Source organism: Leucoraja erinacea, chromosome 5 (assembly GCF_028641065.1).
Source record: "Leucoraja erinacea ecotype New England chromosome 5, Leri_hhj_1, whole genome shotgun sequence".
Classification (NCBI taxonomy): Eukaryota; Metazoa; Chordata; class Chondrichthyes; order Rajiformes; family Rajidae; genus Leucoraja; species Leucoraja erinaceus.
In genome coordinates this window covers 63,978,642-63,991,740 of record NC_073381.1, presented here as the reverse complement: position 1 = coordinate 63,991,740, position 13,099 = coordinate 63,978,642, and the positions used below count along the sequence as shown (strand labels likewise).

Below are 13,099 nucleotides of genomic sequence, written 5' to 3'. Positions count from 1 at the left end.
TCACTGAATGTCTCAATGTTTTTATACATAATAATAAATCACAACTGAAAAATTAGAACATAAACTAATCAACAAATAATGAGCACATAACAAAAAAACACAAATTTTCAAGCGATAACATGGATCCTAAATGAAAGCAACAGAAACCCCTCATCAAATCTCTTCAACTTTGTTATAAACTTATGTCCTCTGCTAAACTGTGGATTTAGCAGTATATTATGGCCTTTTAAGATCTTAATGATGCAACATTAAAATTATTAATACTGTGGAGATTTAATAAGATTGTGGGAAGAGTAAGAATAGGTTTGGCTTGATGGTTGGCATGGACATGATCTTCAAAGGGCCTGTTTTCATGCTGTGGAATTCTCATAATATGCCTCAGTGCAATTTCCATGCAGGCCAAAGCCTCATCTTTATTACTTGGTACCAACTCTTTCATTCACTGTCTCTTCAATGTTGAGCTGCACAGGACTGAACTGGTTACATCATCTGCATAGTATTTTTCTTTGCTCAAAACCCCCTGTGACCGTTACAGGGCTGCCAACTCTCACGCTTTGAGCGTGAGACTCACGCCCTCAAGCAAACTCTCACGCCCTCACGCTCATCAGACATTTCTCACGCTCACAAATTATCATATTATGTAATACACAAAAAGCGGCTACTTAATATCTTTCAAGTGCAGTTTTGGTCTTCTTACATATTAAGGATATTGAGGCACTGATAGAAGATAGGGAAAGTCTGCAAGACTTATTAGTTGTTTAAAATGGCGTCTAAGCTTAAAGAAATATAGAATCGCTTGAGTTTAATATAATGAAGATTGGAAAAAGTTGCATAATGTATATCAAACACTAGGAGTCATACCCATTGTTGATCTAAGGTCAGAACTAATTTGGATGGGAGGCAGCTCATCTTTTCTCCAAGAATAATAGATGGAATGGAGCCGGTTGATCGTGGATAGATGGTGTCACAACCAGTGATTTATTAAATCTTCAGGAAATCTGGACCATTTTCAGAAGAGGGCTGAGATGATCTCTTTCCAAACCTTATAATGCGACATGTCTTTTTAAATTTGGTTTTTGGCACATTGACACTGTTGTCAAGACCAGCATTTATTGCCCATGCCTAAGTAGCACGTGCTGGTGGAGCTGAGGTGATTTCATACATTAGTTTTGATTACCAAATGGGTTCAGAAGATATATTCCAAATTTTTCCTCCAAAATATTTAGGGCTTTTATGTGTTGCTCATCTCTTCTGGAAAGTTGCATAATGAATGCTGACAAGATGTATTGCAACCCAAGAGTAATACATTCAATCACTTGATGCCAAAATAAGTTAGTTTTTGTTCTGCATTGGCCGAATACCCAAAATTCTTAACCAATACAACATTAATTCCACTTTAACTGTGATAACTGTGACAGCTATGAAACATCTGCAGTTCACATTGTCAATATTTCTCAGAAGTCATTGCTGTTCCATACATTACTCATCATAATACAATATGATATCTCCCTTTGGGAGGTGCATAGCAGAAACAGAAACTAATGTTTCACTGTATGTACAAGTGATGGATTAGGGAGGCACATAGCTCTCGGATGGAAACTACTGTAACAGTGTTAGTGAATTAAACACAACAGAACTATGTAAACAATGATTTTGTTAATGGATTTGTTTTACGAGCGTCAGAAACCATTACGATTAGTGTTACAATGAAATGCATGAACTTGCAATAAAGCTTCTCTCAAGCTATTTCCCTTTCTGAAGAATCAAACATTTCTGAAAATCTTTCACAAACAGAAACGTCTGAAATATCTTAAGGTTCTCTCAATGCCATCAGGACTGATCCCAAATCCCAGAAGCTATGAGACAGCTGCTCCACTAACTGTGCCATTGTGTAGCCTTATTCATGAAAGATACGCTAAAGTAAATTGATAAGGTGTACACAGAAAGCAGGAAGTTTGGTTTATGGAGAAACATAAGAAGTTAAAGGATTTGGGAAGTATCAGAAAAAAATATGGACTGCAAAGGATTGAATCAGCTTCTGCTGCTTTTGAACAATTAGATATGGAAGATTAAAGATATTTTGGTAAAATATAAAGAGTTCATGAAACAATAATTATCTCCAAACTATTACAAACACATATTGAAGTTCCAAGAAAGATGACTGTGATAGATTGGGCATAAAAGACAACAACAAAAATATAACTCATGTGTTGAATAATCTTCAATGATATTGCACCTTTAAGTTACATTGGACTCCCACTGGACTGGTGATGATGATCATTTCTACACAAACAATTTGTGTAACTTCTCTGACTGGTAATTATGCATAGGCCTATGAAGTTCTACTCTCTGAAACCAGGGTAATAACTCTACTTGTACATTTCATACAAGTAGTATACTGAATAAACTTTCATAAAACCGTTCTGTGCCATTTTCAAACTTGGTTTAGGCTACAAAAGTTTAATATGTCCGCACTTTATGTCATCTGGTCTATGGTTTTGGGAGATGCCTCCAGGAAAGTGAATCAAATGGAAGGTTTGTTATTGTGCAAAAACATCTGCATTGATACGATGTGAACGCCTTGCTTGATGAAATAAAAATTGGCATTTGGGCAGAATTGAATGAGAGCCTCATTCAAAACAGGAAAATGACACTTACCTTTAAATAATTTGGACTGAAATTATCTCACTGCTTTCCTCACTCATTTTCTTGATGAATGCCATATGGAATAGTTGGAAATAGTAATAGAATGGCTTTTTAAGTGAGGATATTGTTATCAACATCAGTTGGCTAAAGGCATGGTTTGTAAACTTTTTAAATACTCCTTGTCGCAATGTTACATCATCTCTGATTATTTAAAGTATGGTATTAGTTTTCCTAATTTTAAAGATTTTTAAATATAGTGGGCAACGGAAATAAAGAAAATGAATTGAAAATTGAATTATCAACTATTTTGGGTATTGTCAAGAACAAGGCAAATTAGCAATGAATTGGCCCAATTAAGACACTGAATACTTCTGATCAGTCTGAAGAAGGGTTTCGGCCCAAAACGTTGCCTATTTCCTTCGCTCCATAGATGCTGCTGCAGCCGCTGAGTTTCTCCAGCATTTTTGTGGACCTGCACAGAGATTACTTTGATGGATCACTGGAACTCGGTGAGATTACTTCAGTGGTGAGATCTGGTGAATTACCGATGGATCATTGTCAAGAAGACATAATTGAAGCAAATTTCAGCCAATCAGCTGAATCTGTGCCATTACCAGCTAAGGTTTGTGTCCACTGGATTGTAATGTTCCAGGGGTGCACCCCTGTAGCAAAATTCTTATATTGCTTAGCAGGGAAGAGGAGACCTAACAATGGAGGTCTCTACGGAAGTAAATATGTGAGGTTTCTATAAATAACACCCGTGAAAAGGCATCTTCTGTGAATATAAAACTGTCAGTGCTTAGTACCTAGAAGAAAACTTAAATTATGTAATTTAATTCTAATTATGTTGTCTCTGACCACTAGACTGTGATGGGCTTCTGTACTCACCCTAGAATGTGCTCACAGAGCAGTCTGCAGTAGTCACTGTGTGAGCTGGTGATCAGGAGTAGCACTTTCCCAGCATTCTTCAGTCTCCTCAGCCAATCTTTCACAGATTCAGAGCAACGGAGTAAATATTTCCCTGGATCCTTTTTCACTGATGGAAAATATATTCCGGAGTCTTCTGTTTTAATAAAAAAAAGAAAATAAACGAGTTACGGCCACTTACTAAATTATATGTTGCAATGATTTTCAAAACATGAAACTCCAATTAGTACATTGAACGGTCAAAATGTACTTTATATTTGGCAGGCAACTTTGACACTTAATAAAAATATGGTCTCTATCCAGAGCCAAGAACTTTAACACTATGTGCATTTATTTAACACTGACAGCTTAATATCTCATTGTCACTGGTCTTTCATCATTAATCAGATATAGCTACGACAAGCTCATCAGCAAATTACACCTCAAGGACAAAGTTAATCCTCCAGAAGAGTTTGATTTCAAGAGAGACCATAAGGAGTCACATGCTCAAGTTTTGAGGCTTGTCTTCTGTTTATTTTTGACTAATCACACAGAAAGAAATTGGCAGTTTTCACAATTGACATTCTGCAAATTAAACATCCTGTTCCCCGTTCTTCAGATTAGTGCTCCTTTACATAATAATTCTAGTCAGGCAGTACATAGTTTGCATTGGTTAGGCTTGTGCATTCATGCTGCTGCCACTGTGGTGAAAATTAGATTAGTGGGCAGAAATTAGAGCACATGGTATTGGGGGTAGGGTATTGACATGGATAGAAAATTGGTTGGCGACAGGAAATAAAGTGTAGGGATTAACGGGTCCCTTTCAGAAGAGCAGGCAGTGACTAGTGGGGTGCCGCAAGGCTCGGTGCTGGGATCGCAGCTATTTACAATATACTGTACATTAATGATTTAGATGAAGGAATTAAAAGTAACGTTAGCAAATTTGCAGATGACACAAAGCTGGGTGGCAGTATGAACTGTGAAGAGGATGCTTTGAAGATACAGGGCGACTTGGACAGGTTGGGTGAGTGGGCAGATGCATGGCAAATGTAGTATAATGTGGATAAATGTGAGGTTGTCCACTTTGTTGGCAAGAACAGGAAGGCAGATTATTATCTGAATGTTTAGGAAAGAACTGAAGATGTTGGTTTATATCGAAGGTAGACACAAAATGCTGGAGTAACTCAGCGGGTCAGGCAGCAACTCTGGAGAGAAGGAATGGGTTTCGGGTCGAGACCCTTCTGTCTGAAGAAGGGTCAGTCTGAAGAAGGGTCAGTCTGAAGAAGGGTCAGTCTGAAGAAAGGTCTCGACCCGAAACATCACCCATTCCTTCTCTCCAGAGATGTTGCCCTACCCGCTGAGTTACTCCAGCATTTTGTGTCCATTCTGTGAATGTTTTCAGGTTAGGAAAAGGGGAATTACAACAAGACCTGGGTACTCTTGTACATCAGTCACTGAAAGTAAGCATGCAGGTACAGCAGGCAGTCAAGAAAGCTAGTGGCATATTGGCCTTCATAACGAGAGGAGTTGAGTATAGGAGCAAAGAGGTCCTTCTGCAGTGGTACAGGGGCCTGGTGAGAACCACACGGAGTATTGTGTTCAGATCTGGTCTCCTAATTTGAGGAAGGTCATTCTTGCTATTGAGGGAGTGCAGCGTAGGTTCACAAGGTTAATTCCCGGGATGTCGGGACTGACATATGATGAAAGAATGGAGCGACTGGGCTTGTATTCACTGGAATTTAGAAAGATGAGAGGGTATCTTATAGAAACATATAAAATTATTAAGGGATTGGACATGCTAGATGCAGGAAACATGTTCTCAATGTTGGGGGAGTCCAGAACCAGGGGCCACAGTTTAAGAATAAGGGATATGCCATTTAGAACTGAGATGAGGAAAAACATTTTCAACCAGAGAGTTGTGAATTTGTGGAATTCTCTGCCTCAGAAGGCAGTGGAGGCCGAATCACTGGTTGCTTTCACAAGAGAGTTAGATAGAGCTCTTAGGGCTAGCAGAATCAAGGGATATGGGGAGAAGGTAGGATGTGTTGGGATCTTGAGACTTCGCCGGTTCGGTGGATGAGGTAGTCGGTTGGTTCTCGACGTATGCTGGCTTTAACCGGCCAACAGATAGGGTGTCACAAAACTTTTGGGTAGGCGTTGGATGACTTGGTAAGGGCCATCGTATGCTTGCTGAAGAGGTTGGCGGACGGCGACGTGTCGGACCAAAACATGTGTGCAGCGTTGGAGGTCAGCAGGCACATAGATCATTGCAGGTGTTTGCCATGTTGGTATTGGCCTGAGTAGCTGCAGAGTTCGCCGTAATCGATCGACATACCTGCTTGGATCATAGGATCTGTCTGTGGGGATTGGTTCGACAAATTCGCTGGGCAACTTCAGAGTTGTGCCGTAAACCATTTCCGCCGACGAACATCCTAGGCCTGCTTTCACCATTGTACAAAGGCCAAGCAGAACCAGAGATAACCGTTCACTCCAGTGCGACGTGTCTCCTCCAGCTGCCAGAGCGGCTTTCAGCTGGCGATGGAACAGTTCAATCAGGCCGTTCGCTTGTGGATTATACGCAGTCATTCGTATCTGGTTCGTACCCAAGAGGTCAGTTAGTGTTTGAAATAGCGCAGACTCAAATTGTGGTCCTTGGTCTGTTTTGATCGTACTTGGGACCCCAAAGACCGAAATCCATCGGTCAACAAAAGCGCGGGCTATTGTTTCTGCTGAAATATTGATGACTGGGGCAGCATCTTGCCAAATGAGCAGATATGTGTAGTTTCTTGATGGTGGGAGTGAGGCCGACCAAGTCCACGTACACGTGCTCAAAACGGGTGTTCGATACAGGAAACTCACTGAAAGGGGTCCTGGTGTGCCTGGAGATCTTAGATTGTTGACACTGTAGACAAGTCTTCGCCCACAATCCAACGTTACGCTTGGTGACAGGCCAGATGAAACGTTCGGAGATTAGTTTTATCGTAGCATTCTTGCCCGGATGTGATAAGTTGTGCAGGTGCTGAAAACGTAAGACACATCGTCCTAGGCACAAACGGCCTTGGTTTGCCAGTGGAAGTGTCACATATGATGGTTTCTCTCGTGTCACCGATAGGTACATCTTCCAATTTTAGGGCTGTATGCGTCCGGTGGTAATGGATAAGATTGGGATCTGTATGCTCCGTGCGAGCCATGGCATTTAAATAGACGAGTGTTGCCGCATTCAGAGCATCCATATGTAATATATGCATTGGGAAGCAAATACATAATATTTTATTACTTTGATCAAACTTCAAGAAATCCTTCCAAAGTTAAGATACTATTCAAACAAGTTATTGTAAACATAGAAACATAGAAAATAGGTGCAGGAGGAGGCCATTCGGCCCTCCGAGCCAGCACCACCATTCATTGTGATCATGGCTGATCGTCCCCTATCAATAACCCGTGTCTGCCTTCTCCCCATATCCCTTGACTCCACTAGCCCCTAGAGCTCTATCCAACTCTCTCTTAAATCCATCCAGTGATTTGGCCTCCACTGCCCTCTGTGGCAGGGAATTCCATAAATTCACAACTCTCTGGGTGAAAATGTTTTTTCTCACCTCAGTCTTAAATGACCTCCCCTTTATTCTAAGACTGTGGCCCATAGTTCTGGACGCCCAACATTGGGAACATTTTTTCCTGCATCTAGCTTGTCCAGTCCTTTTATAATTGTATATGTTTCTATAAGATACCCCCTCATCCTTCTAAACTCCAGTGAATACAAGCGTAGTCTTTTCAATCTTTCCTCATCTGATAGTCCCGCCATCTCAGGGATCAATCTCGTGAACCGACACTGCACTGCTGCAATCACAAGGTTGTCCTTCCTCAAATTAGGAGACCAAAACTGTACACAATACTCTAGATGTGGTCTCACCAGAGCCCTATACAACTGCAGAAGTAGTTTACACTATAGAAGTAAAACCTGAGTATTTGAAATATTCATATATAAAACAAACTTTTTATATAGTAGTAGGCACCCCTCGGTCATGACTGACCATGGGTGATGCATCCTGATCGGATGCAAGCCTGGGCGATGTCCTGGAGGACAGGCTGTTGCCCGTGAAGCAGGTTCCCCCTCTCCACGTCGCTGACCGATCCAAAGGAACTGCAGGGCCATTACCGTTTGGCACCAGCGCCGTCGCAGGAGCTGCCAGAGCGAGATTGTAGACAACGACGAATTGCCTTAGGGGCTCCGACTCCGGTTTTCTTGAGGTTTACTCCTGGAGCCTTTTCCATGACTGGATATGGCCACAAGGCAGTGGACGTTTTAAATCAGAGTTTTCCCTCTCCTAGATGGACTACCTTCCCAGGCTGATGAGCCCCATCTGACTGAGACTCGTGGGGGCGGGAGCATCTACCTTCCCGTGTAGGTCCATAGCACCTGTCCACTGCTCAAGGTATACTCCCAAGTCAATATAAACTTGATATATAAATATACAGAAATGACAATATGGTCCAACCAGACTTTGGGGCTGCACTATAAATACCATTGTGCAGGACAGTGTAACACATATCAATAAAAACAAATATTCCTGCAGCACCTCTTGGCTGCAAATACGGTTTCAAATTCTGTATATAAATGACTCCATTTGGTTGTGATTTAGGCTCCCAATCTATCACAGACTGTGGCTTTCTCATTTTTTCTAAAATGTCTAAGTGAGTCAGTTGGCTAGCATTCAAACCAACAGTTTTCCAAAGTATTCACTTAATATGGTTCTGATAATAAGGTTCAACAAACATTTTTTAACTAGTCAGCACAAATAAGGCGTCATAAGATATCCATTTTCCTTTAGCATTTTTCCTTTCTTATGGAAGATCAAGCATCTTCCCGATTAAATGGGCAGGTGGGTAATCTCTCTCTAATCCAAAATCAATATTGTTCAGTAAAGGGGTATAGAAGAATAGCAAGACCAATAATACGTTCTATAAACATTAGTTTCTATTCTTCCTTCCACTCTTAAGGTGTTTTCTTAGTCTGGGTATACCACTGAATGGGCGACAACTGCCCTCCCTCAAGAATCTATTTTAACACACATAAACACACAAATATTTTCCAGCAGGAAACACTGGTTAGCAATCACAGATGTGAATTCTTGGCAATTGTTGTTTCCCCCATAGTCTATGGAGTTTCAGGCCAATTATTGCATGGCAATTACTGTTTGGTGTAAAAAAAACAGCCAACTGAACACTGACTACGCACCAGACACACACTTGCGCTAGTTTACGCTGGCCGCCAGAGTACCCCAGGAACCGAATATCATACACAGAGTTGCTGATAGAAATCATTGAATAGTACAGTACAGAAACAGGCCATTAGTCTCATCCATGCTGACCAGTGTGCACCCATCTGTATTATTCCCATCGCCCAGCACTTGGTCACTAGGCCTCAATGCCTAAATAAATCAAGGGTTCATTTGGATCAATCTTAAATGCATCCAGCAACCTCGCTTTAACCTCTCACTCCAGATTTCAAGGCTTTTTCATTCCCACTAGCACCACTTTTTGTGGAGCTCAAATTTGTGCAAGTTGCAGCTGGGTTAACATTTATCACAATGATAATCTTAAACTCAAAATAATACATAACTAGATTCTATAATCACTGATCGTCTTATTTTGCAGTTGTAATAACAATACTACATTTCAAAACTTAGTTACCTTTTGGATGCCCACATGCGCAATATAGAAATGCTGAAGTTGTTGCCAGCAACATAACAAAAGTTCAGGTATTTACGAACTGTTCTCATGTAAAATCCCCATAAATTATACATTTTGTTGCACGCGTTCTACGTTCGTTTTTCATGGTGCACTTATTATAATTACTACTCACAAAACATAATGGTTTTAATCATAACATTCTAACCAGCTAACCAGCAGCCGTCCGTTTAATTCACTTTTATTTTGTAGTTCTAGTGAGTCCTGTGTTTTGTTTGTGGGAGAAATAGACTTTTTAATGTCGACGCGCTGGAGCTCCGGTGAGCTGTGACCGCCGAGTTCAACACCTCCGGGCTGCGGATCTGCGGAGCGGAGCGGGCGGCGCCGACTTCAACATCGGGAGCCTGGGAGTTCCAAACCAGCGCGGTCTTGTCGGCTTCGTAAACAGCGGTCTCCGGTAAGGAAGCGGCCGTTCCAGGTGGCCCAGCCGCTGAGAGGACTCTCCCGACGCCGGGGCAACAGCACCTGGTCAGAACAGCCAGGAACATCGGGCCTCCGTAGAGGCAATAGAGGTGGCCTCAATAGGCCTGACTTTGGGAGAACTGGGGATGGGGACTAGACAGTGTGCCTTCCCCCACAGTGGTAACCATTGTGGGGGGATGATACAATTATACCAATCCAATTAATCTACAAACCTGTACGTCTTTGGAGTGTGGGAATAAACCGGAGATCCCGGAGAAAATCCACACAGGTCACGGGGAGAATGTGCAAATTCTGTACAGACAAGTACCCAGAGTCAGGATCGAACCCAGGTCTCTGGCGTTGTGAGGCAGCAACTCTACAGCTGCGCCAATGTACCGCTCGGGTATATAAACTAAACAAAATTAAACTAAACTAAAACCTGATATTCTGTGGGGACTGATTCACCAAAAGTATTTCTTGTAGAAGATCAGATGGAGAATTACACCCCAGCTTCTTCAATGTCACTCTCCAAATTTACAACCACTGCCTGGAAAGGTACGGGTAAAGGAACCATGGCCATGGCAATAGCACCTCCTGAAGATTACTGTCCATTCACTTTATAAATGACTTATACAGTGCCCTCCATAATGATTGGAACAAGACCCATGATTTATTTATTTGCCTCTGTACTCCACAATATGAGATTTGTAATAGAAAAATCACATGTGGTTAAAGTGCACATGGTCAGATTTTATTAAAGGCCATTTTTATACATTTTGGTTTCACCATGTAGAAATTACAGCTGTGTTTCTACATAATCCCCCCCATTATGGAGGGCACTGTATATGACTGCCTTTGAATGTTGATGGTCAAAATCCAGTTCCAATGAAGGGTCTCCAAACTGAAATGTAAAGTCTGCTTCTCTTTCCACAGATCTACACGGCCTGCTGAGAGTTTCTGGCACTTTTTGTTTTTGATTCAGTTCTTGGAGTAGTTTCAGCACATGGATGGCAGAGATTCAAGAAGGAGCCTTGCCATCATCTTCTCAAGGGAAATTAGAGACACATGTGAAATGTTGGCCTCGTTGGAGATACTTACATATCATGAAAGAGCAAAATTAACAACGAAAACTTTCTTTGATTGTCACTAACATCTAATCTGTGAAGGTTCCTCCAGTGACTTGAGATGCAAATGTTAGACAGCTGCAGTCAATTTTTGATTTGAAAATGATTTTTTAATTAAATTCTAAATCCTCTCCAGTTGGATTGAATATAAATGCCAGATACCACAATGAGCCGCATCGCTAGTGCTCTTAAGTAACTTTAGCTAATATGAAAGATTAACAATATACAATTGCAGCTCCCCACAGTGGTGTGAATGTAAACTTCAAGTGCATGTCTACGGAATGTGTGGAATCATGTTCGTTGATAATAAAAATTGTAAAAACTCGGAACAGTTGCATACTCCATTCACAACCAATCCCCATGTAATCGCTACAGGGCTATTTATTGGCGCCCCATACTCCATTTGGGTGGCTTACATCGCAATGGTACAAATATTGAATTCTCCAATTCTATGTAATGCCCCCCCTTCTTCCTCACTCTTTCCATTGCTCCCCCACCCCATGCACACCCATTTCCCCACCATCTCTCACCACTCCAGTTACCCTGCTCCTTCCCCACCCCACCCCAACCTCTTGTACCAGTTTATCAAATCCCTGAGGCCCATATTTTTTTAATGCCCTTTTTTCCCTTCCTTCCGTCCCCTTCCACACATATCCCTCCCGGCTTTACATTTCACCCCTCCTCGTCTTTCCTTATCTGACATCCTTTTGTCACCTTTTCACCCCAAGCCTTTGTCACTATCTCCACCCATCTGGCAATCAGCCCTCACCACTCAACCTCATCTCTATTCACTTATAACTTGCAAGGCTTAGCCTTAACATAGTTTCTGACACCAAGACGAGGATTTAAATCAGGAAACAAAATCCTATTCTTCTTTCTAAGGCTGGCAGCAGAAATTGCCCAATTCCATATCCATGGCTATTTGCCATTCAGCCACATAATGCATTCTTGATGCTGTGAAAGAATCTATTATTTGTTGCAGCTGGTTTACACTTATTTTGGGTGGGTCATCTTACATTATAATTGCTCTGTTTCCAGTGCTGCAGCCCTACAGTCTTGTCCTTCACACATTGCCAGCTTTGTGTGCTTGTCAAAGGCTCGACTGCCTTCCCTTGCTTTAGACTTTAGAGATACAGACAATAGACAATAGACAATAGGTGCAGGAGTAGGCCATTTGGCCCTTCGAGCAAGCACCTCCATTCAATGTGATCATGGCTGATCATCCACAATCAGTAGCCCGTTCCTGCCTTCTCCCCATATCCCCTGATTCTGCTATTTTTAAGAGCCCAATCAAGTTCCCCCTTGAAAATATCTATAGAACCGCCCTCCACCGCCCTCTGAGGCAGAGAATTCCACAGACTCACAACTCTCTGTATGAAAAAGTTTTTCCTCATCTCTGTTCTAAATGGCTTACCCTTTATTCTTAAACTGTGGCCCCTGGTTCTGGACTCCCCCGACATCGGGAATATGTTTCCTGCCACTAGTATGTCCAAACTCTTAATAATCATATATGTTTCAATAAGATATCCTCTCATCCTTCTAAATTCCAGAGTATACAAGCCCAGCAGCTCCATTCTCTCAGCATATGACGGTCCCACCATTCCGGGAATTGACCTTGGAAACCTACGCTGCACTCCCTCAATAGCAAGAATGTCCTTCCTCAAATTAGGGGACCAAAACTGCACACAATACTCCAGGTGTTGTCTCACTAGGGCCCTGTACGACTGCAGAAGGACCTCTTTGCTCCTATACGCAACTCCTCTTGTTATGAAGGCCAACATGCCATTCGCCTTTTTCACTGCCTGCTGTACCTGCATGCTTACTTTCATTGACTGATGACCAAGGACCCCCAGATCCTGTTGTACTTCCCCTTTTCCCAACTTGACACCATTTAGATAATAATTTGCCTTCCTGTTTTTGCTACCAAAGTCGATAACCTCACATTTATCCACATTAAACTGCATCTGCCATGCATCTGCCCACTCACCCAACCTGTCCAAGTCACCCTGCATTCTCATAGCGTCCTCCTCACAGTTCACACTACCACCCAGCTTTGTGTCATCTGCAAATTTGCTAATGTTACTTTGAATCCCTTCATCTAAATCATTGATATATATTGTAAATGGCTGCAGTCCCAGCACAGAGGCTTGCAGTACCCCACTAGTCACTGCCTGTCATTCTGAAAGTGACCCGTTAATCCCTACTATTTGTTTCCTGTCTGCCAACCAATGCTTTCTAATGCTTTCTGAAAGTCCATATACACTACAGCGTGG

At 41.9% G+C, this 13,099-nt stretch overlaps 1 protein-coding gene across 1 annotated transcript in view; it reads right to left on the bottom strand.

The window, feature by feature from the left end:
* The window catches only part of nt5dc1 (5'-nucleotidase domain containing 1), a 439,504-nt gene that overhangs the window by 102,056 nt on the left and 324,349 nt on the right, over nucleotides 1-13,099 (bottom strand). The window contains 1 exon segment of the mRNA XM_055635784.1: nucleotides 3,535-3,709. Coding sequence (XP_055491759.1) covers nucleotides 3,535-3,709 — 175 coding nt within the window.